We start from the raw sequence: 25,692 nt of genomic DNA on the forward strand, positions 1-25,692 counted from the left end.
ATTGAACAATAAACTTTTTTTTTTTACAAACATTTAAATGTTGTATTTCAAAGCACACCAAAAGCAGTGCATTGCTTAAGTAGGCTTCTTCTACATTCACACACAAACATACTGTATGTGATGTTTTGAACTGCATAACAATTATGAATGCAACACTTATAGATTTTGGTAGTTTGATTATATTATATAGTCTGAAGAATAATCATGGTTTCATAGGTATCACGTCTAATGTATATTCAAGCTTTATATTAGGTAAGTAGTTATTTAGATTAACTGTTGTTGCCATCTGCATTCATACATACAGTACATAATCATTTTAATAATAATTCGCCTAACATATCTTGTTTACATTGCACTGAAAGACCCGCACAACTCTCACCGTGAGATATTTTCTACTGTGTGCGCCCTGAAAGATGCAAGCGTGTTGCTCCGCTTGTGAGAGCATATTGTCATAAATTTGTACATTAGAAATAACAAACTTGCAAAAGGAAAAGACGTGATATAGGAACGGCCGCTGCTGTAGTTAATTCGGTGTGTGCATATTAGCTTCAGTGTACAAGCTTGGAACTTTAAACTTGCGCAGAGTTGGCAACTTGACATAACTTTGCTAAATTGCAGCAGTTTCGTTTCGTTCCGTGCAACAGAAATGCGGCTTAAAGAAGCCTTTCCGATTCATTTACTGTGACGAATTAAAGTGCGGTTAATAGGGTAATCGTTAACGATGTCAGTGCATTGTACAAACATATCCAAATGTTTTTTTCAGCTGCCTGTGCCACTCGTTTATGGTGACTCACGCTTTGTGCAGCCTTCAACTGCAGCTTGTGCTGTATTGAACAGACGCACACAACTTCATAACTATACCGGCCGTTTTTCGACTTAACTAATATTATTTTTGGTGTCTTGGTAACACTGTTTGGAGGGCCGGAACAAATTGCATCAGTGGCCAGGTTCGGCCCGCGGGCCGCCAATTGAATATCCCTGCTGTAAACTGTAACACTGTATTAAGATATTACTGTAGACGGAGGGCATTTCATGTAAAATTCAGCCTAATAATCTTAAAATGTCAGCAAAATCAGCTGTTTTGTCATTACTTTATACATTACGCTAGAGTATCAAGCTATCACTAGCTCTAAAGTGACGTTGGTAAATTAGTAACGGCTTCTGCTATTTTGACGTCAGCTGCATAAGAAAGTAGTTGCTTATACAAAAGGGTTTTTAGACTCTCCATGTTTGATTTTCTTTTTTTTTTTATACACGATTGTATCATTGAACTGTTGCATAAATGCACTATCACACTCATAGCAGTCCGATATGGCTTTGCTAAGGCACAACTCCCACCAGTGCTGATATACAGCCATATCGCACTGCTACACATGTGATATTGCACATAAATCTCTATTTCCTTGCTTTGCTATTTTTTCTGGGTTTGTTACATGTTCTATAGACCCACTGTATTTTCTGTATTCAAAACAAAGACAATCCAACATGGTTATATAGCATAATCCGCATCCTCACCTTTCTCTGTAACATCCCCACCTGCCAACACATCCACCCAACGCCCCCACCCCAGGCGGCATGATCGTCCTTTGCTAGAGCGCCAGTTCAGCCTGCTCTGGCCATGGTCAAAATGGAGAGAGGGTTTCCTTTGGAATGTCTTTGAAGATGGGACAACTCTAGCTCTGGCCAGCATCTTAGTAGATAATAAATCACAGATCATAACCATTTTTATAATAATCACCAGTATTTTGCTCATGTGCTATTTTGTGGGCTTTCTTGGCCTATGCCAAACGGTGAGCTACACAGTACGATGCGTGGAATGCCTGTACTTGTTTTGAACAAGATGTTAGGCACTTTTGTGATGCCCTTAGCTTTTGGAGTCATCTTTGAAAATAGTCCACAGGTTTGTCCTTGCAACTGGGATGTTTGGTTTTGTTTCAAAGAAGGTTTTCTCTTTAGAAGGTTTCATGCTCTCTTGTGAGAGCACCTCACTACATTTGACACACTGAGGTTCCTTTTTTGTCGTCAATATATGTAAATCCATACTTTACATATTCGACGTTGTACTTGCGCTTCGACATATTTGTTGCTATAATTAAATTAAATTTCACATGTCAAACGGTACAGTTGTCGCACGCGCATTTCAAAATAAAAGCCTGATAAGAGCAAAATTTGTTTAAATTTTTTTTTTCAACTTTTGTTGTTTTCTTTTTTTTTCTTTTTCTTTTTTTTTTTTTACTTTTGGGTCGTGACCCACCAGTTGAAAAACACTGGTCTAAGGTATTGCACTTTAAGTCATTCAGAATATAAAAACGTATTTTTAATGGCTACCTTTTTATAAAAGTGTATATGTATCCCTGCCGGTCCTACTCCACCCAAACTGCTCCGAACTGAGATTGAATCGGCGATTCTTTTTATGGGAGTCGGTTGCTCTAACAAGAAGGTTAAAGACCATGGCCTTTAACTAGAGCACCTTTAGAAGTCAGAGGAGTGAAGTTTACCTGCACAGCACTTCACTAGCTGGTCTCCGCTACACTCACCCCCCTAAACTTCACTCTCATCTGGGTCACGGCATCAATGTGACCCCGCCAGTCCTACACCACCTTACCCACTCTGAGCTGGGACTGAACCGGCGATTCTTTGTATGGGAGTCAGTGGCTCTAACAAGGAGGTTAAAGACCATGGCCTCTAGCATCTGTCATTGGAGCACCTTTAGAAGTCAGAGTGAGGTTTACCTGCACAGCACTTCACTATCTGGCCTCTGCTACACTCACCACCCTAAACTTAACTCCCATCCGAGTCATGGCACCAATGTAACCACGCCGGTCCTATACCACCAAACCCCCACTAAGCTAAGATTGAACTGAGGTAAGATTCTTTGTATGAGAGTTGGTTGCTCTAACAAGAAGGCTAAAGACCATGACCTCTAGCATCTATCGCTACATATAACATTGTGAGAAACTTTTATTAAGCCAAAGACAAAACTGCATTAATCTGTATCAGAGGATGCAAACAGCTCTGTTCTATGTTTTGTCATCTCAGAATTGTCATTGTGTGAACATTTAGTTCCAACCTGCTCCAACACACTTGCCTAGAAGTTTAAAGGTGTACCTGAAGACCTTGATAATGTAATTCCAAAAGGTAGGACAGTGTTGCTCTAGTAGCAGGTTTGGACACCACTGTCCTACAGTGTTTGACATTTATAAAACAGTTTAAACATTTATTTAGAATGATATTTAGGTGGTGAAGCAAGACATTATTTCTGCCAGCTTTAAATAATGATTTTTTAAAAATGGCAAACTTCAGCCAGCCTTTTGAAATTTGTTCTGTTAGGCAATCTGGCTTTAAATAAACATTAAATCTTAGTGATGCATCAAGAAGCAGGAAAAGCCCTTTGGTATCTGAAAGGGGAGAGTAGTATCACTTTTCTTTGGCAGGTATACCACTGAGCTGTCACTCATTCTCTTTGACATGAAGCCTCTATTTTTAGTTTTGTACTACATTTTTGATGCTTGTCAGATGATCCATCGTCAAGGTCGACGCATGATTACCTGCCCTTTCATGTCAAAAGATGAAATATAATTGACATATTTTCAATTTTATTTTTAATAAGGACACGAATATATTATTAGATCAAATGCAGGAAGTCAGAGTGTTAAAAATACCTCTTTGATAAGGAAGACTGTTAACAGTATTTGCAGTCAATTGTAACGTAACATCAATAATATCATTATAAAATCCCAATTGATATAAAATATTTATTTATTTTCCTTCAGCTTAGTCCCTTATTTATTTATCCTTATTTATAATTTGTTTTTTCCTTCCTTCCTTTGTTCCTTCATTCATTCGTTCATAGTTACTTCATTCGTTCCTTCCTTTGTTCTTTTCTTCCTTTGTTCCTTCATTCATTCCTTCGTTCCTTTATTTATTAGTTTCTTCCTTCCTTTATCAGTTCCTTCATTCGTTCAGTCCTTCCTGCGTTCATTCCTTCCTTCCTTCATTTGTTCCTTCCTTCACTTATTCAGTTGTTCACTCATTCATTCGTTTACTCATACATTTGTTCCTTAGTTTGTTCAGTCCTTTCTTGCATGCTTCATTCATTTGGTCCTTTCTTTCATTCCTCATTTTGCCCTCCCTTCATTCGACCCTTCCCTCATTCGGCCCTTCCCTCCATTCTTTATTCATTCCATTTAGTGATTGTTTAAGGCTGTTTGGCGATTTCAGTCATCATACAGTCAACATCCTTCCTCCGAACAGTCTCTGGGTCATTGCATGTAAAGATTTTAGACATCTTCTCGCACATTTTTTAATGCTTCCACAAAGTTTGCTGCATTTTTAAATCGCCCATGTATTGAGGTTGTTCAGTATGATGTGATTTACTTTCTATGTGCGATTTGATTGGACAGGAATTGCAGGACTGATTTTTGTACACAGCCAATGCCCATAGACAAGAAAGAAATAAAGTAGTGAAAGTGGTGGAGTAAAAGTACCATTACAGCACTAAAAGTGTACTCAAGAAAAAGTACAAGTACACATTTTAAAACTACCAAGTAAATTACAATTCCTGAGAAAAACTACTCAATTACAGTAGTTTGAGTATTTTAATTTGTTACTTTACAACACTGCCTACCTACAGCTAAACAACAAATGATTGAAATAAGTTCATGTTCTCCAGGTAAAATTGTTTTAATTTGACTAAACTAAAAAAAAAAAAATGGTTATTGTTTTTATTATTGAGGAGACACAGCAACTAGCTACACTTCCATCCAAAGATGCAAATTAAATTTGCCTGTCCTACAGTAAAATACAGTTCATATTAAAGTTAAATATTGTGTAATTTACAGAAATTGTTAACAGTGTACTGATGTAAAAATATATTTTTTTAAATATTTTCAAATAAAATGGAAAACTGATTAAGCATTTTGCTTCAGTTACACATTTTTCATGTACACATGGGAATACTGACTTTTGAAACTGGGATTGAAACAGGGTTAACTCTTGATAATGTTAAAATCATAAGCAACATTTACACGGGGCTTAGAATGACTCGGTGTAAACTATTTGTAGTGTGAAAAGCCCTCACTTTTGTTAGTCTTTCCTTTGATACACAGTGTAATGTCTTTCACATTAATGAAGATGGTTTTGTTAATTCCCTTGTCAAGTCCCTTTTCCACTTTCTCTCAAAAGTGCAAAATCTTGACTGTGTCTCACTTTGAAGAAGCAACTCCTAACACTCAATTTGACTGATAAGTTCTGACAGCTGTTGGAGAAATCACATTGAAATTCAGATATCAATTTCATACCATTTGAATTTCCCTTTTATAATCTTACAATTGGCACAAGAGGCATGCCATGTCGAATTGCATGGGACAGGCTTGCCTTTTGAAGTGGATGTTCACAGTACAGTGCAACAGGTTCTTAGTCTGGCTTTAGTGTGTGTCTGAAGTTCCAAAAGCAAGTTAGGGACATACTGTAAAACTCCCTCAGTCTGGAGAAACACTTTGTCACTAACCTTTTTTAGGAATATTCACCATCTAAATAAATAATTAAATACTTCAAGGCTCTGTGCTTAGACCTCTTCTCTTCACAAGGCATCACTGGGATTTGTTATTCAGAGACATCTTCTAAGGTATTATGCTACAGACACAATTTACAATGTTTACAATCTGATGATCTGATGGCAGCTTCTTGCATCATGTGTCATGGGGTCACATGTCTTGTCTGTGTTATCTTTAGGTGTGTTTGACTTCATGCTTCAAGTGGTGCATGCCAGTTAGAAATTTTGTCGGGATTGATGCTGCATGGACGCCACGTGAATGTCACATGTGGCATCAAAGTACTGTGACAGCACTCCATGATCAGTTGATTGATTCAGCTGGTGTAGCATTTGAAGAGTGACTGCTGGAGCTGCGATGACGACACCAATATAACACGATAAGCCAAATTCACAGAATGACAACAACCACATGTTTTGCATTTATTGATGGACAAATTCAACATTTAACTTTTCATACCCTCTTGTATATATCATGCTTATTAAAAGACTACAAATGTTTTACTGCAGTATCCTCTTTTGTTGAACAGTTTGTTTATGAAGGCTAGATTGTTTGCATAGGTTTATTCTGCCTTTGTTATACAGACTATTTACTGCATTCAGCTTCATGAACGATTCAAATGATATATTTTAGTAAATAATCTAAATATTAACTCAAATAACTCTTACAGACTTATAATTAAAATAATTAATACTTTTATGGACGAGCGCAAAATTCTTTCCTGCCTCTTCCCCCGTATGAATATGCTAATGACTCTACTCTGGCAAAACCAAATAAAGAAGCAATGGCAAAAGCAAGCAAAAAGAGAAACTTTGAACAGAATGTGATTTAGAGTTGCGCCTATCGGAGGTAGACTGGAGAAAACTGGTGTTATTTGCAAGTTTGTTCTTTGGAATTAATAACAAAAGAAAAAAATAGAGTGGGAGAGTTTAGCTGACACGGTAATGCAGCGGGGTTTCGTTGGACACCTCACTGGAATGAGCTTATAGAGTGATAGTTAAGGAGTCATCAGACAGAGTGGCGTAGCTCATAAAGCGCATAAAAACATGTTTTGACACAATCATTCCTGAACCTGGTTCAAATCCAGCGTCTGATGAACTCATGTTTCTTTTTTCCCCATTACATATCAGATTTTGCCTACTCTTCATCGCATTATCATTAATAAGTGTGTCTATTATGTTAAGCGCATTTGAGCCTAACATATTATTTTCACATTTATTGAATGGATATGTTTCTGATTCACGTATGCATATGCGTCTTCAGATGGCGCCTTTTTAGCAATGTACGTGCAGTCGATCGCTTCAATTACATTGGGAAAACCGGCAATCGCTGCAATCAATCAAGAAGTGCCGATTTTGTTTGCTTTGACTCGTTGGATGGAAACACTGCTTTATTCTCACATCTTTCATGTGATAATCCAGTTTTGTGCATAAAGTTCATTCACATTTTTGGATGGAAACATAGCTAGTGTCTACACCTGGTTCTCATGTTCTTTCCTCCTTTTATATTGTGCTCTCTTTCCTCATGTCATTGTCTGTTTTTTCAATTCCAAAAATGCAGAGAACGGACTTGCGTTTTTGTGGAGAGTGGTCTTGCCAGGTTAGCACACAATTTGTGTCCTCTGAGAAACGAGATGCTGTGTTCTTCCTGATGGTCACAAGACCTTCACATATTTTTTATGGAAAATTATTTAAACATTACAGCCTTCATGCAATGACATTGTTTTTCCCCTTTTCAATAGTTATAACATGCACAAAAACCTTACAATTATACTTACAATACAAATAAAACTGATTTTAATACCAATTTCAGCTCCCTTAATGCATTTATAATTTTATAAGGATTTTCATGGTAAAAATGTACTTTATCTCATTTAGGAAAATTTCTGAGACAAACAAATTATATCTCTTAACGTCAATAATAGCTCCATATAAAATGCTACAATTCCTACCTCCTTTAATTAGCTGCATTGACTTCTGGGACATCCAAAGCAAGTTCGGTGCTCACGTCTGCATCAACACATCCTTGATATCAAAAACACATCCAGAAAATTTCAGGCGACTTGTTCCTGCGGTCTTGAGCTTTGGAACTGAACTTTGATAATTGGTGATGACGTTACACAAGAACAGGAGGATGCAAGAACACTGAAGAACGCATATTGAGAAACAGCCTTTGTCTGTTCATTGATGCTTGTTACATGTCTCTTGACTGTGCTCCTTCTTGCTCTGTTACTGTTTGTGAGTTTGTTCTGTCTATGTGCTTTATTTTATGTTTGTCTTGTCTGTAGGTTTCCAGTGTCCATCTCATTCAGTTTTATAGTTTTCTAAGTGTTTATATATTTTTTTCTTGCTCATGGAATATTGTTGCTTAAGTGTTTAGTTTCTTTATTGTTTTATTTCCTTACTGCTTTCATTTCAGTAAATTAAGTTACTTTTTGTTTTCTACAGTTTTTCCTTTTTGTTTGTTTAGTTTCCCATTGTCTGTCTTTTGTGTCTGTGTCATCTCTTTCTGTCTCTGTCCAGCCTTGCCTGCTGAGAGTCCCAGGCTGCAGGTGGCCTCTGTCTGGCTGCTACTGTAGGACAACTCTGCAGGATATCTGGAAGTGCCTCTTCCAAGCCTTCACCACCTACTGTCTGGCCTGACCACCCCTGCTCCATCTTCTGTCCTCCTGGCATTTTGTGGTTTTTGACTACATCGAGGTCTCTCCAGCACTTCCCCATTCATCTATCTGCTAGGGATGGCTGACATGAAACTGATGTTTCGACAGTGTCGAGATCCCAAAGTGCAAGTGTTTTGAAACACTGCACTGAAGCATGACCCGAAACACCCAGGTAATGTGACTAAGGTGATTCGAAACACACAGGTCATGTGACTAAAGTGTTTGGATATACACAGGTCACGTGACAAAGGTGTTTCAAAACGCACAGGTCACGTGACTAAAGTGTTTCAAAACACACAGGTCACGTGACAAAGGTGTTTCAAAACGCACAGATCACGTGATTAAAGTGTTTCAAAACACACAAGTCACGTGACAAAGGTGTTTCAAAACGCACAGGTCACGTGACTAAAGTGTTTCAAAACACACAGGTCACGTGACAAAGGTGTTTCAAAACGCACAGGTCACGTGACTAAAGTGTTTCAAAACACACAGGTCACGTGACTAAAGTGTTTCGAAACACCTGGTGATTCAAAGCATTGACCATTTCAGAAGCGTTTCGAGACCTAGTGAATCTGCATTTGCCTGCATTTCTCATAAAGCCTAGTGGTTTGTGCGTGTGCACATAGTTACTGTGCTGCAAATGACTTTTGGGTTTGAATCTCGACTTGTACAAATACTCAGATTATGTATTTATGTTACATCAATATAGCATAATTTTTGTAACAATGTAAAACAATAATTAATATTTTTACAGTACAGTGATGGTTGGGTTTAGGGTTGGGGTAGATTAAATTTAATGAATAATACAACTAATTCTCGTTAACTTCTGGCAACAGCCTTGTTTATGACCAAAACAAGACATATTTATTTGCAAATTGTTCATTCGGCTGTCAGAACAATGTTAAAACAATACACATTACAAGAACAACATTTAAAACATCTAGCTGCATCCCCCAGGGTTGGAACCCATTATCTCTGCAAGCTGATCACAATCTCTGACCGCTCCACTAAATCTCTTGAAGCTTCAATTCTGCAATGTGGGGTTTAATACCTCAATTTGCTTAACTGTTTCTTTGCTGAAGCTGTTTCAGTGCGATACATAAAAATGACCACTGTAGAGTGGAGTCTGTTTCAGTGTTTCATGTAGCCTGGCTTTGCCCACCACTACTGTCTGCTCCATCCAGGACTCACCAGTACTTCCCTATTCATCACGCCTTGAACTAGTCTCCACCAAACCAGTTATTACACCATCAAATTTGTCAATAAACACCCCCTTCACTAATTCTGCATTTGGGTCCTCATTCCTCTAACATTGAGAGCAAGACAGTCACTACTTGTAGAGGTGTCTGATCACACCATTAATGATACTGATACTCTTAGCCAGTGATACCATATATATATATATATATATATATATATATATATATATATATATATATATATATATATATATATATATATATATATATATATGTATGTATGTGTGTGTGTGTGTGTGTGTGTGTGTGTGTGTGTGTGTGTGTGTGTGTGTATGTGTATTGCGCTTATTAGCATTACTGTGAGATCCAATACAGCTGGTACAGCATATCTATTAGAACAGCCTAAATCAAACAACCTAAAAATCCAGAAAGGTTCTGTCTTGTTTATACATGAATAATCTACAAACAGAAGTGAGCAGAGAAAGTACTTACTGAAAAATAGTTCATCATGCTTCCTCTACTGAGTTCTGTAAAAGAACCACCTGCAAATGCATCTTCTAGTGTTCTGTTTCATAAGAGTGTGATAACTTACTGCATCTCTACATTATTTGCTAGCAGCTCAGCAGCAGATAAGAAGACTCCCAGGAGAGCTGATCAACTTCTTTGAAAGAAACATCTCACACCGTCTGGGAAGGCCAGCAAATAGTATCCTTCTCACCAAAGACATCAACTGTTAGAACTGCTGCCCTCCGGTAAATGTCTTAGATCCATCAAAGTACAGACAAACACTTAAGAACAGCTTTAATCCAATAGGGCCATATAAGAACTGAACACAGGCATACACATACATAATACTAAGAAATTGACCAATTTGCAGATTGTGCTTTCTTGTATCACATTTTACTCTTTAATACCACATAGTTAACACCCAAACTGAAGTATGCCTATTACACACATGGTAACACTTTTATTTTTTTCAGTGACAATTACATTTTCTATTTACAATCACCACTTAACACTTCACATACCGCGATATCATGTTGCATTTGTAATATTCGTGTGCAATAGTTGTTGGCACACATGACTTCAATACTAGCCAGTGAAGTTTATTTATTTATTTATTTAAACAAGCTCATAGCCAGGGGGGTTTGGGTGGTTTGAAAGACCCACCCTTTACTGACAAAGGTCCAGAATTTATCCCATACACAAGCTGTCCTGTTTTGACTGCTATTCTATAATAATTGTGAAAATGACCATCAAAGAAGGCTTTAAGACTTTTATCCCCTTTTGGCTTTTGCTTCAGCGTGACTGAGGAAAGTTAAATGTGCTGGCCATTTTGCATTTGCCTAATAAATGACGATTAGGCTAGTTTTTAAAACTTAAACAATATTTTTTTTATGATATATGATGCAATAAATGTATATTTGAGAAATAAGTATTATTTTATTTATTTATTTATTTATTTTTTACGAAATATTAAGGAAATGTTTTTGGTTCTTCAAAAATTGTGGTTGATGACCATTCGACAAGCTTATCCAACAAAAAATAATGCTTAAAAATTAATTATACCTCATAATGAAAAAAAATATAAGGCAAATAACTTAAAAAAAAAAGAGCCTGTTAAATGCACTGATTTGTTAACTGCAGTTTATTATTATTATTATTATTATTATTATTATTATTGACTTGTTTGCAGAAAAGGCTTATTTTCTATTCTAATTTCCATGATTGTCCTATTTGTGCAAATTACAAAGTATTGTTTGTACTGGTTTGTGTATTGGTGTGCACTGTGTACTGGTTTGTGTACTGATTGTCTTGTGTTGTTTTATGTTTTTGAAGTAAGGAATGTTTAAACCTCACTATATTCTTATAGTGACAATAAAATATCTAAATCAGACGTCGCCAAATCAGAAAAATTTGGGACAGTATGGAAAACGCAAATAATATGTAGTGATTCCCAAATGTACTTTGACTTGTATTTCATTGCAGACAATATGAACACAAAATATTTAATGCTTTGTCTGGTCAACTTCATTTCATTGTTAAATATACGTCCTTTTCTGTTATTTTGACCTGGAATATATTCCAAAAAAGTTGGAAAAGGAGAAATTAGTGGCAAGTCATCAGGTAAATTTGTTAAATGATGTGATTTGAAGCAGGTGATGCCAACAGGTGATTGTAATAATGATTTGGTACGAAAGCAGCATCTAAGAAAGGTCTAGTACTTTAAGAGAAAACATAGGCCAAGGATCGCCATTTGCCAACAAATACGAGAGAAAATTGTTGAAATGTTTGAAAATAATGTTCCTCAAAGAAAGAAAGACCTTTGGATATTTCACCTTCAATAGTGCATAACATAATTAAAAGATTCAAGGAATCTGTAAGAATTTTAGTGCATAAAGAACAAGGGCGCAGGCCTAAGGTGAGCAATTGTGATTTTCAATCCCTCAGGCGGCATTGCATCAAAAAGTGGCATTTATCTGTAAGTGATATCACCACATGGGCTCATGACTACTTTAGCAAACCTTTGGCAAATACCACAATACATAGTTACATCCACAAATGCCAGTTAAAACTGTACTGTGCCAAAAAGAAGCCCTATGTTAACAGTGTCCAGAAGTGCCATCAGCTTCTCTGGGCTCAAAGGCATCTGGGATGGACCTCACACAGTACAAAACGTGAACTGTGGTCAGATGAATCAGTATTTCAATAGAGAATATGAGAATTTCTAATAGAGAATGTGTTACGCATTTTGAAGTGCAAAATGCGACAAAGAAGACCCCATACTGTTGCCCACTTAAAGACTTGTCCGCAGGAAAAATGCGACAAAATTAAACCTGAAACACTTCATCACTTTGTGTCTTCATTCCCTAAACGTTTTTAAGTGTTGTGATAAGGAGGGGCAACATTTCAAAGTGGTAAATGCTTTACTGTTCCAACGACTTTTGAAATATTTTGCTAGAACTAAAATTGAAATATGTGTATATTACACCCCCACTCTCCTCATAACTTATATTCATCACAATCACTGCACTATTTTCATTCATTCATTTTCTTGTCGGCTTAGTCCCTTTAATCATTCGGGGTCGCCACAGCGGAATGAACCGCCAACTTATTCAGCAAGTTTTTACGCAGCGGATGCCCTTTCAGCCGCAACCCATCTCTGGGAAACATCCACACACACATTCACACACACACACACTCATACACTACGGACAATTTAGCCTACCCAATTCACCTGTACCACATGTCTTTGGACTGTGGGGGAAACCGGAGCGCCCGGAGGAAACCCACGCGAAGTCAGGGAGAACATACAACTGCACTATTTCATATTTGCAAATTTAAAAATTCTAAATTGCACTGATTCATTTTTTTTTACTGTACATATCCACTGTACATTTGTAATTATGTACACACCCACTGTACATAAACAATTGTAATTGTTTATCTGTCTGCACATTTTGATTATTAATAGCAACCTGTACATATTTTCATCTATTGTAAATCTCTGTTTAAGCTAATACAACCTGTATATGATGTTCATGGTACATCCGTTTGTAAACATCACCATAGTTTTTCCTATAACTGCACTTTATAACATATATATCCTGCACTTGCTGCTGTTGCACTTCTGGTTAGACCTAAATTGTATTTCGTTGCCTTGTACTTGTACATGTGTAATGACAATAAAGTAGAATCAAATCTAATCTTTTTAGAATATAAATAAATCGTGAAGAACACATTAAATAATGTTTGTTGTATTGTCTACAATGAAATACAAGTCAAAGTAAATTTAGAAATCTTTTTCCTTTTTTTATTTGCGTTTTCCATACTGTCCAAACTTTTTCTGATTTAGGGTTAGAATTTAAAGTTTTGCACAACTTTGCATTTCACAGCATCTACTTGTTTTCTACCGAGACGCGTTTGCCTATTGTTATTTGTGTATACATTTAAGAGTTGTGCAGTGTTAATTTCCTTCTAGAGGAGTGGAGTTTAGACAGACTATGACATAATAAAATGGCACATTCTGCCATCAGTTTAAGCAGTTCTTAAGCAGCTCTGAAACTTGAAGTGTTTTAATGATATAATGTCTGGATATTGGAAAGTCTAAAGACCAAAAGAAATGAGATTTTTTCCATTAATGACCCCTTTATATGTATACATTTATACATTGCAACAAAAGACTCCAGTACATTGTGGTGCTTTATTTATTGAGAGCTCTTGGACACCCAGCCTCATCAAGAGATGTAAAACACACGAAAGCATCTCTCTTTAAATTTAAAGTGCATATCTGATTAAAGGATTATGTTTTACCTGTAAAGTAAACTCACACACAAATGTAAATGCACAAATAAATTAACTTTGAACAGGGTTTTACATTACAGGGTAGTGCAATATGTCAAGGTAATAATGTAGCACAAATAGAGTGAACACAAAGGACAATAAAACATTACTAACAAATAAATGAAATAAATCATGATGTTATGTTAAAGTACATCTGATACTATACATCTGGAACCACAGGAAGACACACAGTGATATTATTTATTTAGCATTTACATGCATCGAATAAGACAAAGAAATCAGAAGATGAAATCTTCATCTCCCCAATAAACCAGTGTTTATTACCACCTCTAAAGACACAAACTAATTTATTCCACAGCTATAAATACGCTTCAAGTAATCCACTTATTGAAAGGATGTTGAGGCCACAGTAGCACTTTAATAACAGTGCATTTTATAAAGGCTTAAAAATAAAGTGAAGCCACAGAACATACATTTCTATTCCTACATCTTTATATTGTTGTAATGATAGTAGTGTATGTACTCTTTCAGACCTTGAGCCCATGAGATTCTCGCACAATAGATGAAAATGTATATTTTGTCTTGCTCCCACTCACTTAGCCTTGCAATTAAAGGTCAATTTTTTCAGTCCTGTTTTTTTCTGCTTTACTATTAATACTATAGATTAAAGTTTCTGAACATGAACTAAGCTCCAATATATTCGCAGCAAAGTGTAGTGTTCATCAAGGGGTATAAATACATTCAAAATGAAGTATAGTGTTAGCGAACATCATTCATGCTGCTGAAAGTTCTGTATGTAACTACTGTACATGCTTTGTGTGTTCCTCTAGAAAATGAACTGTTCAAATTACAGTTGTGGAAAAAAGCAGCTAAGAAAGCATATGATACAGTGATGTACACTGAAACAAAATATTCAAAGATAATTCCTTGGATTTAATCTTTTTTTTTAAGCTAAGTGGTTGTAAACAATTATTTTGAGTTGAATTTAAACAAAGTGAGTTGAATATTATTAAATTTAATTTGTTTGTTTAAATTCAACACATCAATTGTTTGGAGCAATTTTGCAGACGTCATTTCAGTGTAGATGTTTGCATGTGCTCTAAAATCTGTCACTTCAGTGAAGTCATAACTGTAGTACTTTATATAGTAGCTTGCTTTAAACAAAAGAGTTTACAGTGTTGAACATAAAAATAAATGGTGTAAATGCTGTTTTCAGTTAGAATGACACCTACTGTATACTATTAAGCAGCTCTTCAGCGTTCTTTGTTTACCTTCATGGACTAAACAGTCAAAAACATTGGATCATTAGAACACTCGTACCTATTGCATAATATGCACAGACATGTCTTGCAATTTTTGGCCATCCTCTTTATGTTATTATATTTAAAGGTAAATAAATAATTAAGAGTGGAGCCAACAAAATCCAATTAAGCTTTGTTTGGTTGCATGTCATTGATCCTTCCATTTTTTTATGTGCTGAATAATTTTTTTATAATGCTCAGAGACCTGGAAGTGACATGATGATGGGGAAAAAACTGAGAGATAGGAAAATATATTGTAAGTTCTTGCGTTATCTCGCAAAGATGTTTTGTGTTCCCTCGCAAAACTGTTGTTCGACAAACACTTTCTGTTCACATCACGCATGTCAACCCTGTCGTTATCACACCATACCCATATTTTTAATCTTGAAATTATGTTGAAATGAATATAAAATTGTCTATATTCACTTTCTTTCCATTAACCTCTTAAGGCCCAAGGTGTTTTTTTTTTTTTGTTTTGTTTTTTTGCAGTTTTCTTGCAGTTTTTATTTCTCTTTGCTATTTGGGCTTATTGAAACCTAACTAGAATAAAACCTAAGTATCATCTTGTGATATGACGTACTTTTAGAGAAAAATTATGTCCATATATGTGGACTCGTGGTCCAAATTTACTTAAAACACTTTTTCCTAACTGTTTTGTAACGTTTCATATGACATTTCATATGCTGCAAAACAGTTGCAGGATGACAATGAATGTCTGTAACAAAATATAAAACATTCAAAGAATTTATAGCAACTTAAGAGCTAAAATGTGCTGTCCAGGTATGTGGCCAATAAGCCCTAGGAGGGAAAAGCTGTGTGTCAGTCATTTCTGTGTGCGCTGATTTAGTTTGCATATAATAAAATTGAAGCGTTCTGTAAATATTTGGGTTATCAATAGCCTCTTTCACACATACTGTACAGACCTTTCCGGAAAATTGACGGTAATTTTTCAGAAAGGTCTATATGTATAAAAAAGTCCTTTTTAAAAATACCGGTAAATTCGTTCTGGCTATTTTCCAGAAAGAGAAGTTGTAACATTATTGGTAATTTGCCGGAATGCTGCGCTGTGTGAGCGCAGAAGGAGAATTGCCGGAAAGAGTGCATTCACGTCTAGAACGCGCTGACGTGAGACGTCTACTTTAGCCAATCAGAACACTCAGACGCATTCACGTCTGAGCTGTTTATGAAGATAAAAGCCTTTGAATATTTTTTCCAGACACATTTAGCTGCTAGATGTTATTCAGATAACGTTTCTATGTTTCTTACTAATGCGAACTGTGTAAATAACTATTGATAAGATGCTTATGATAAGCCACTGTTTGTTTACCTTCAAGCTCTGCTTCATTCAGTTGCTTGACGCGTCATCGTGTGTGCCCGTGAACCAGCCGGTAAGCGCCAGTACACACGCATATATTATGTACATGTCGACATGCAAAAGTTTTCCTCTATATATTTTCATCAAAGTTGTTTACAATACTTGTCCATCCACAGAGTTTGTAATGTAGTCAAATGTGTACAAATATGGCGCAGCCGTTTAGAAGTTATTTTTGGTTGATGATGTCAGAATTGTGAACGGCATTTCCGGAAGAATTACTTAATGTCCTTGCCTGTGTGAACAGCAAAGTTGTTCCGGTAATTTTCCAGATGAATTACCAGTATCATGGTGTGAATGGGGCTATTGTTTAACAGGATAATGCAGTGATATAAATCAGGTGAGGTGGAAAATGTGTACATATCCTATAATTTGCCATCTAATTACAAAATATATTTAAAGTTGGAGGTATTTTGATGAAATTCTGGCAGAATTAATTTGGTTTGGATTGTTTGAGAAATTGTGTATATATAATTATGTCATTTGCATATATACATGACAGTGAAAGTGTTTTTTTTTTTTTTTTGGAAATGTTTGAAATATTTCAAAATTTTTTTATTCATGTGATGCTTAAAAAATAACTTGTATTTAATATGTGTAATTTGCATATATTTATATAGCAAATTAGGTAAACTACATGTATTGGTGAACACTGGTGGATCCACAGCCATGTTCAAGTCAACCATTTTAGGTTTAATAATATACAGTTGAAGTAAGAATTATTAGCTCCCCTGTTTATTTTTTTCCCCAATTTCTGCTTAACAGAAAGAAGATTTTCCAACACATTTCTAAATATAATAGTTTTAATAACATCAACTTCTAATAACTGATTTATTTTATCTTTGCCATGATGATAGTAAATAATATTTGACTAGGTGTTTTTCAAGACACTTCTATACAGCTTAAAGTGACATTAAAAGGCTTAACTAGGTAAATTAGGTTATTTAAGCAAGTTCGGGTAATTATTCAAGTTATTATAAAACGATGATTTGTTCTGTAAACTATCGAAAAAAATGTAACTTAAAGGGGCTAATAATTTTGACCTTTAACTGGATTTTTAAAAATTAAAAACTGCTTTTATTCTAGCCAAAATAAAACAAATAAGACTTTCTCCAGAAGAAACAAATATTATCAGAAATATTGTGAAAATGTCTTTGCTCTGTCAAACATAATTTGGGAAATATTTAAAAAAAGAAAAAAAAAATCAAAGGGGGGCTAATAATTCTGACTTCAAATGTACATCTATTACGTTTTAATAATATTCCTAATTGAAGAAGCTATGTAACTAATTGCTTTATTTTGAAGTAGGTAAGGACCTCTTTGTGTCTCTGCAAGCTGCTTTCTGTCAGTGGGTAAGATACTAGAGTGCTTTCCTAAGCATTCAGTCAGGCTTTTACTATCCTCCACCATCTCTCAAAAGCACTTCAACAGAAGAACGCCTCATCTCATAGGGTTCATGAGAAGAGATTTCGTCTACTCACTCGAATATGTTCTCTCCAGCAAAAGCTGAAGCCATGAGAGGTGAGTAGAGTTAATGGTGGAAGCATTTTGTGGGGTGAGGTGATCGCACATTGAGGAGGATTTAGGGATTAGAATGCAGGTTTGGAACAAATCTAACTATTGCATTAGGTTAAAACCCTTTTATACTGTTCAGTGTCTACTGCAAGGTGGATGCAATCCAAACATTGGAATATGCCAACATGCATGTTAAAGTGGCAAAGGAAATCTGTGATGAAACAGAACAAACTGACACATAGGGATAAACAGTTTGACTTGCAGTGGTATGTGTAGCAAGCTGTCAGGTGAAACAGTGCTGATTGAAGGGCCTGACTGATTCGTACCAGATAAGTCAGTGGCTGTGCTAACCATGTCCTGCAGTGCAAGGCAATCAGACAGGGTGAGTCTTGATTTAAATAGACATTGAATGAAAGTTGTGAGGTTGCTGCAGAGCCTGGGGATTTTATTTTTTTATAACTAAACAAGAATAGAGATCCTTCCGGTTTGGAAAATATGTACAGGTTGGAAGAAAAGGGCAACTACTCACTTATTTAACAGACTTTGCTAAATAGAAATAATAATAAGTTTTGGGGGAAATAATGAGTGTGGTATTAAATCTTATTTAGTATAAATATGCTGACAGTACAGTCTGATATGCCTGGGATTTTACAATATGAAAACTACTATATTAAGACATGTGTTGGCAAATTTTACTCCCCTGGCCTCAAGAAAATTACTAGTGTATTCTTTAGCATCCTTAGCAGGTCACGAGTAAGCCGATACATAATTTTAGCCCATTGAGTCTACTTATTCACTTGTGTAAGTTTACACTGTTAACAATTTCTGTAAAATACATAGTTTTTAACTGTAAAATGAACTGTATTTTACTGTTTTACAGTTATTCTGTATAGTACTGTATTTTAAAGTTAAATTGTGTGAAATATCCTCCTGATGTCATTAAAATAGTATTTTTTTTACTTGCTGTAAATTTAAATACTGTATTAATACTGTAATTAGATTTACAGTAAGTTACTGGCAAACTGCTGCCGGAATGTTGATGTAAATTCTATTTTTAACAGTGTATATTTATTCAGTTTTAAATCAATTTCAGTAATATTGTTGACTGATATGAAGTATTTATGTAGGAAATTTATATATGTAATATTTTCTGACTTTTAGTAGATATATTACTGTATATGAGAGACTTGCTTTGTTTGCCAAAAAATACGTGGATCCAATTGGACTTGCAATGTAAACATTAAATAAAAGTAAAAAAGGTATTATTTTTATTTGATATATTAAGTTTTTTTCTATGAGACTCCCAAAATCATTCTGCATAAATCCACAGATTTTTTTTACAAAAATCTCAGCAGAAATAGTAAAAAATGTCAGCAGATTCTGTTTGGCCCTAGTCATGAGCCATACTAGCAAACAACAGCAGAGGCTTTATATGTTAGTTTCTTTGCTAATGCACCATTCTCCCACACTGAAAGTTTTTTCATGTAATCTGTTCCATAGTTTGTAATCAACAACATGAAAAACAAACTATAGTAATTTACAAGTAATATTACAGTACTTAAATTAAAGGTGTAGTAGTTGACTAACGCACTAAAGAGTAACTAGTATTTTGAATAAGCACACCTCTTGAATACTGTAATCAAGCAAAAATTATCCATATAGAATCATCTTTAGGCATAGAAATAAAACTTTAACAAGTTTAAAATATTTTGTACATTGGATTCCACTATAATGAAAATATATTAAACAAGCGCTAATAATGTAACCATTTAGAAGAAAACTACATGTTTTACGACAGCTTTTAGACCTACTGTAGAGCACCGCCATTTTGGAATGCCACAGTGTCTGATGTCAAGGGGGTTGGTTCTGTTCCCTTAGCTGAACAGATACAGTGGAAGTAATGGACTAAACAAGGAGACTGTAAAGCCTAATTTAACCCAATGTGTTAAGTTGTGGGTTTGGAGCTGGTGCAAGCATCAGATGTTTCTCTAATATAAAAAATATATATTTATCCTATTTTTCTTTTTTCCCTTTTAATTACCGACCACAGGTCTAAAAGCTATAGTAAAATATGTCATTTTATTCTAAAGGGTTACATTAATCAAGTTTGTTCAATTTAATTTCATTAAAGTGGAAACTAATGTACAAAATAATGTAAACTTGACTGACTGCTTTACTTTAAAGCTGGTGAGTGTGGTCCAAAACCATCAAGACTGCATGTCAACAAACATACTTTGTGAAATCACTTTTAAGTAAAGTTTCCATGTCAGCCATAATCTCTCAGTGTATTAAATAACGTTCCTCGCAGTCAAATGTTTTGGAATTGTTTTGTGTTTTCTAGCACTTTACATTGCATTGCCTTACAACACACTCTGCAGTTAGGATCGACTTGGAACTTGCTCTGATTAGGTACGTTGGTGGGAGGCCCATTCCTGCAGGATACAATAGTCATGCTTGCAGTAAAGAACAAAGGTATGAATGGAGTTCAGCAGAGAAGTTGTTGGAGGGAGACAACTCATCTGAATATCTCAGTGGGCACACTTCATCAAGGCCTGCATACACTGCATATACCACATGTGGTGGTTGTTGGGAACGCTAAAGATATACTTGCTAATTTATGAGAGGAGAAATAGCTTATGTAAGGTATGTAAATACATTGTAGACAGTGGTGCGTCCTACAACTTTGTGCATTATACAGAAAAAAAAAGGGGGAAAGTTTGAACTTTGTAAGAATAACTGGCAGGATCATACCAACTAAATCATATCTATATTGGTAGGCTTGAGAATTGGAGCTGAAGGCATGGGAACAGTATAAGACTGTATCTATTTATTTGAATCACACAAGCAGAAATGATGATCTAATAATGTAATTTAACCCTTTGGGGTCTGAGGTGATTTTGGGGCCCTTAAGATATTTTGACATTTGTAGTACTGGCCGGTATGTATGATTTTGTATTCGGCATGAACTGTGCTACAATAATATGTTATAAATATTAATGTATATGCTTCCGTTTAAAAAAAAATAAAAATTGTGTTTAGTAGGATTTGGAGAAAAAAATGTAGCCGTAATAAAGTCCAAAAACCACACTTAATGGCATGAATACGACCTTTGAATAGCCACAGTTGTAGGCTAGAATATTTACTTTACAATTATGTAAAAACTATTCTGTTCTCTTATTCAAAGAAAACATTACAATGATTTACATTTTGCAAAGTCGATTTTGAAGAGACAAAAGACACTCCCCTACTGGTTAATGTTCACTGATGAAGGGCATTTTAAAGCAGTGTCCAGCTGCAAAAGCTAGCCCAAACTAAATGCTTGCTGTATTATTATGTAGAAACTAAGGGTATATATATACTTGAAAAGGTATAAAAAGTGTTTGCAAAACTATTGTACATAACATTTCTAATTTTAAATGTATTTTTTACTTAAATTTTTTTTTTTACTAATTTCTGAATCATTCTGAGGCATTGAAGTAGCGTATTATGTGTGAATACAAATAAAAGTAGCCCCTTTACAGATTCGATTGATCTGTTGCTCTTATCTGTACGATCAAAAACTGAACACTGAAAGTGTAATTTAAGTTCTTTTCAGTGTTATTAGAAGATGCCTCAAACCGCTTATACGCGCCTGGAGACCCCAAAAGGTTAAAACTATTTTTCTGACACATTTTTTAAAACAGACCCCAGGGTTTCTGTTAAATTACATTCTACATTCAATATTGCATGTACACACAGAAACACAAACCATTTGGAATGGTCATCATGGAGCTACAGATGGGGATATTGTTTTTCTCAAGTAATTCCTTGTTCCACAAAGTCCCTAGTATTTTAACTACATTTATTTGGAACCCCACAGTTGAAGCAAAGCAGCATGGTTGCTTTTAAGAATAACTTTATATCAGTCATTTGAGGTCATTTACGAGCTTTGACTTAAAGAAAAGTTCAAAAATTACAATTACCTAATCATTTATTTTACCTCATGTAGTTTTAAACCCTTATGGGTTTCTTCTTTTACTGTATAGAGACACTCACCAGCCACTTTATTAGGTTCACCTGTCCAACTGCTCATTAATGCAAATTTCTAATCAGCCAATCACATGGCACCAACTCAATGCATTTAGGCATGGTCAATATGATCTGCCGCAGTTCGAACCGAGCCTCAGAACAGGGAAAGATTTTGACTGTGGTATGGTTGTTGGTGCCAGATGGGCTGGTTTGAGTATTTCAGAAACTGCTAATCTACAAGAATGTTCACGCACAACCATCTCTAGGGAGAAAAACAGAAAATATTTAGTGAGCAGCCGTTCTTTGGGCTCAAATGCATTGTTGATGCCAGAGGTCAGAGGAGAATGGCCAGACTGGTTCGAGCTAATAGAAAGTTACAACCGAGGTATGCAGAAGAGCATCTCTAAATGCACAATTTGTCCAACCTTAAGGCGAATGGGCTACAGCAGCAGAAGACCACACCGAGGGCCACTCCTGTCAGCTAAAAACAGTAAACTGAAGCTACAATTCACACAGGCTCACCAAAGTTGGACAATAGAAGATTGGAAAAACGTTGCCTGTTCTGATGAGTCTCAATTTCTGCTACGACATACAGATGGTAGGGTCAAACATTTGGCGTCAACAACATGAAAGAATGGATCCATCCTGCCTTGTATCAATGGTTTAGGCTGGTGGCAGTAGTGTAATGGTCTGGGGGATATTTTCTTGGCACACTTTGGGTTCATTAGTACCAATTGAGCATTGTGTCAACACCACAGCCTACCTGAGTATTGTTGCTGACCATGTTTGTCCCTTTATGACCACAGTGTACCCATCTTCTGATGGCTATTTCCAGCAGAATAACGCGCCATGTAATAAAGCATGAATCATCTCAGACTGGTTTCTTTAACATGACAATGAGTTCACTGTACTCAAATGGCCTCCACAGTCACCAGAACTCAACCCTAAAGAGCACCTTTGGGATGTGGTGGAACGGGAGATTTGCATCATGTGCAGCCAAAAAAATCTGCTGCAACTTCATGTTCCTATCATGTCAATATGGACTAAAATCTTTGAGAAATATTTCCAGTACCCTCTTTGATCTATGCCACGAAGGATTAAGGCGGTTCTGAAGGCAAAAGGGCATCTAACCCAGGTACAAGTAAGGTGTACCTAATAAAAGTGGACTGTGAGAGTAATTTGTTAGAAACAAACAATGGAAGTCAACAGGTCACAGCAACCAGTATTTTTAAAATATCTACTTTTGTGTTTAACAGAAGAAAGAAACTCAAATAGGTTTTGAACAAGTGAAGGGTGAGTAAATGATGTAATGTATTATACTTTTTTTGGTGAACCATCTCTTTAAGAAGCAGGTGAGATGCTTTTTTTTTTTTGCTTAGCCAATCTATTATTGGGAAAGCATATGAGAACGTATATCAGGGGAGGTTATTGTTTGACCTTTCTGAGCAGCAGGGATGGGTTGAGCGGAATATGACTGTGGTTTAGGTAGGCGGGAATGTTTAGGCTGCAGGGAGGCATGAGACCTGGGCAAACTGCTCTCTATCTTTCTGAGAAACAGAGACTGTCTGTCCTCTTGATTTTGTCGGTTACATTTTGTTTCTACATTGGTGGTGTACATGATAGTCTGTTGGGCTGGGTTAATGTAATGTAGTCCGGGAGCTGATAAAGGTTGATGTCTTGTTCTGGGTGGACCTGTGGCTCCCAACCTACCCAGGGCACCGGTGAACACACTGACCCGCTGTACTTCCTGGGGCTTGATGAGTGTCGAAGCTCTCTTAATATAGCTTGGTGGCTGCGGGCTTGAAAAACTGCTTCTTTTAAAAGGAAGTTTTTGTGTACCGTTCTCTAGCTTACAGCAAAAGCTGGCAGAAGCTGGTGGGTTTGCTGGCTCATTGATTTTGAGCCGGCTGCTTGTGAGGCCGAGCTCAGCAGGTTCAGAGCTCTGAAAAGTTTTGGAAGAGGAGGCAGCAGTGCTATCAGCAGATATAATTACCCTTGGCGCTATACAATTAGGGGTAGACGCAGCAGCGATGGGATTTTGTAGGTCTGAAGAGCTGGGCTGGGGTGTCAGTGGGTGGTTACCAGGGTTGGCATCCAAACTGTTACAAGAGGCATCTTTACAGTTTGGTCTTGACAGTCCATCATGGTCATCGAGCTTGTTGGGTATGAATCTGGGAGTCTGTAGTATCTGAAGCTGTTGGAAAAAAGAGAGAAAAAGACAACTGTTAAATGTTTACTTGTGTTAAATTTAGAACTTTAATATTAGAAGGTTTCTTCACATGTGTGACTTATTTTATTACCATAATTATATTGATATAATTATATTGATATTAATAATAATTATAAGAAGAAGAAGCGTTATGTAAGGCACTAGATATTGATTTTTATTTTTATTTTACAGTATTGAGATACTGTTTTACACAATAGTTCAAATTAAAATTGGACAGCTTGACTGATTAATCAGGAAAAAACAATTCTCACTGAGATTAACTAGATTAGAAAATAAAAATAAACTAGCCATGCAAATATATTGTAGTTATTATTAAAGACACTTTTTATTTTACTGTCAAATGAAAAATGTAGATGATTTACAAGGAGAAGAAGAAAAAAGAGGGGGGGGAAATAAAATTAACTCATCTCTTGTTTTTTATAAATAAATTTTTAAACAGCTTTGCGAGTACAAACATGGGGTTCTTGGTTCTTTGCCACAGTCGCCTCAGGCTTTCTCACTAGGAGATTTACGGATTATGTGGAGCATTTGTAGCAGCTACTTTATTTAACTTTTTAAAAGTGGGTAATAATCATGACAACTTCATCATAATCTTTAGCAAAACATGAGTAATTTTCAACCACAACAAGAATAAGCATCACAATAAGTTGTTCTGAGTTAGTAACCACTACTGGGGCCTGTTTCAGTAAGGAGGTTCAAACAACTCGGAGTTTAAACTTGAACTCTGAGTTGATTTACCGAGAGATTAAAAACTCTGAGTTTTCAGTTTCAGAATAGCTGATCTGAGTTAGGTCAATCAACTTTGAGTAGACCAACTCAGAGTTAAGCGAGCACCGTGACTATAAAAAGGCATTATCAATGGAGCGCAGATATTACGAGTGACTATGGCAACATCTTAAAAAAGAGATCATTTCTTTCCCCAGCTGAACTTGATCTGCTCATGCAAAGTTATAGCAAATATGAGTGTATATATTTAAAAAGAAGCAACCATCAGTGAAACAGAGACAGTTAGCGTGGGAAAACAGCTGCTCAAGTTAATGCGTAATGTTTTATTTAAATTATTTAAACATTTAAGTATAATAAAATAAGTAATGTAATGAGTGACGTTTATGCTTTATTCTAAACTTTTATACACGTTTATCAGTTTTAATAGATTTAACAGTGCACTTGTGTGTCTGCCTTTTTATTGATCAAGTGATAGAGGTTTATATAACATTAAGAACCTAAGCAGTGCTAAAAATAATTTTTAGACAGAATAAAAATGCCATTAATCTAGTAACAGTACATGTCGAAGGTTAAGCTAAATATTTATGGAAAAAAGGACAAGCCTTGTACGTGACTTTGGTCTGTGTGTGACAAAAATGTAGGCAATAGCTATGTTTTTCATCAAAATACAGGCTTACATAAATTTGTGCAAAACTGGAATAACGCCTAAAAGATGCGAATAAAGCAGCGTTTTTATCGAGTCAAAGAGAACACAATCGTCACTTCCTGATTAACTTGCGCCAAATATCAACAGTAAAAACAGAATTTACTGCGGTAGAACAAGCT

The 25,692-nt window shown here is 35.8% G+C and overlaps 1 protein-coding gene and 1 long non-coding RNA gene across 2 annotated transcripts in view; both read right to left on the reverse strand.

The window, feature by feature from the left end:
* Positions 1-15,505: 15,505 nt before the first annotated feature.
* LOC147841324 (uncharacterized) lies at positions 15,506-20,859 on the reverse strand. The gene is made up of 2 exons (XR_015503971.1): positions 17,638-20,859; positions 15,506-17,114 (listed from the first exon to the last, which is right to left on the reverse strand). It is a non-coding gene; the product is annotated as an uncharacterized LOC147841324 (long non-coding RNA).
* A 2,463-nt stretch (positions 20,860-23,322) lies between these two features.
* The window catches only part of ccser2b (coiled-coil serine-rich protein 2b), a 137,506-nt gene continuing 135,136 nt past the window's right edge, over positions 23,323-25,692 (reverse strand). The window contains 2 exon segments of the mRNA XM_087275978.1: positions 23,323-23,492; positions 23,494-24,105. Of these exon segments, the coding sequence (XP_087132104.1) occupies positions 23,451-23,492; positions 23,494-24,105 (654 nt within the window). The 3' untranslated portion in view covers positions 23,323-23,450.

This window comes from Danio rerio, chromosome 12, assembly GCF_052040795.2.
Source record: "Danio rerio strain M-AB ecotype USA chromosome 12, GRCz13ab, whole genome shotgun sequence".
Classification (NCBI taxonomy): domain Eukaryota; kingdom Metazoa; phylum Chordata; class Actinopteri; order Cypriniformes; family Danionidae; genus Danio; species Danio rerio.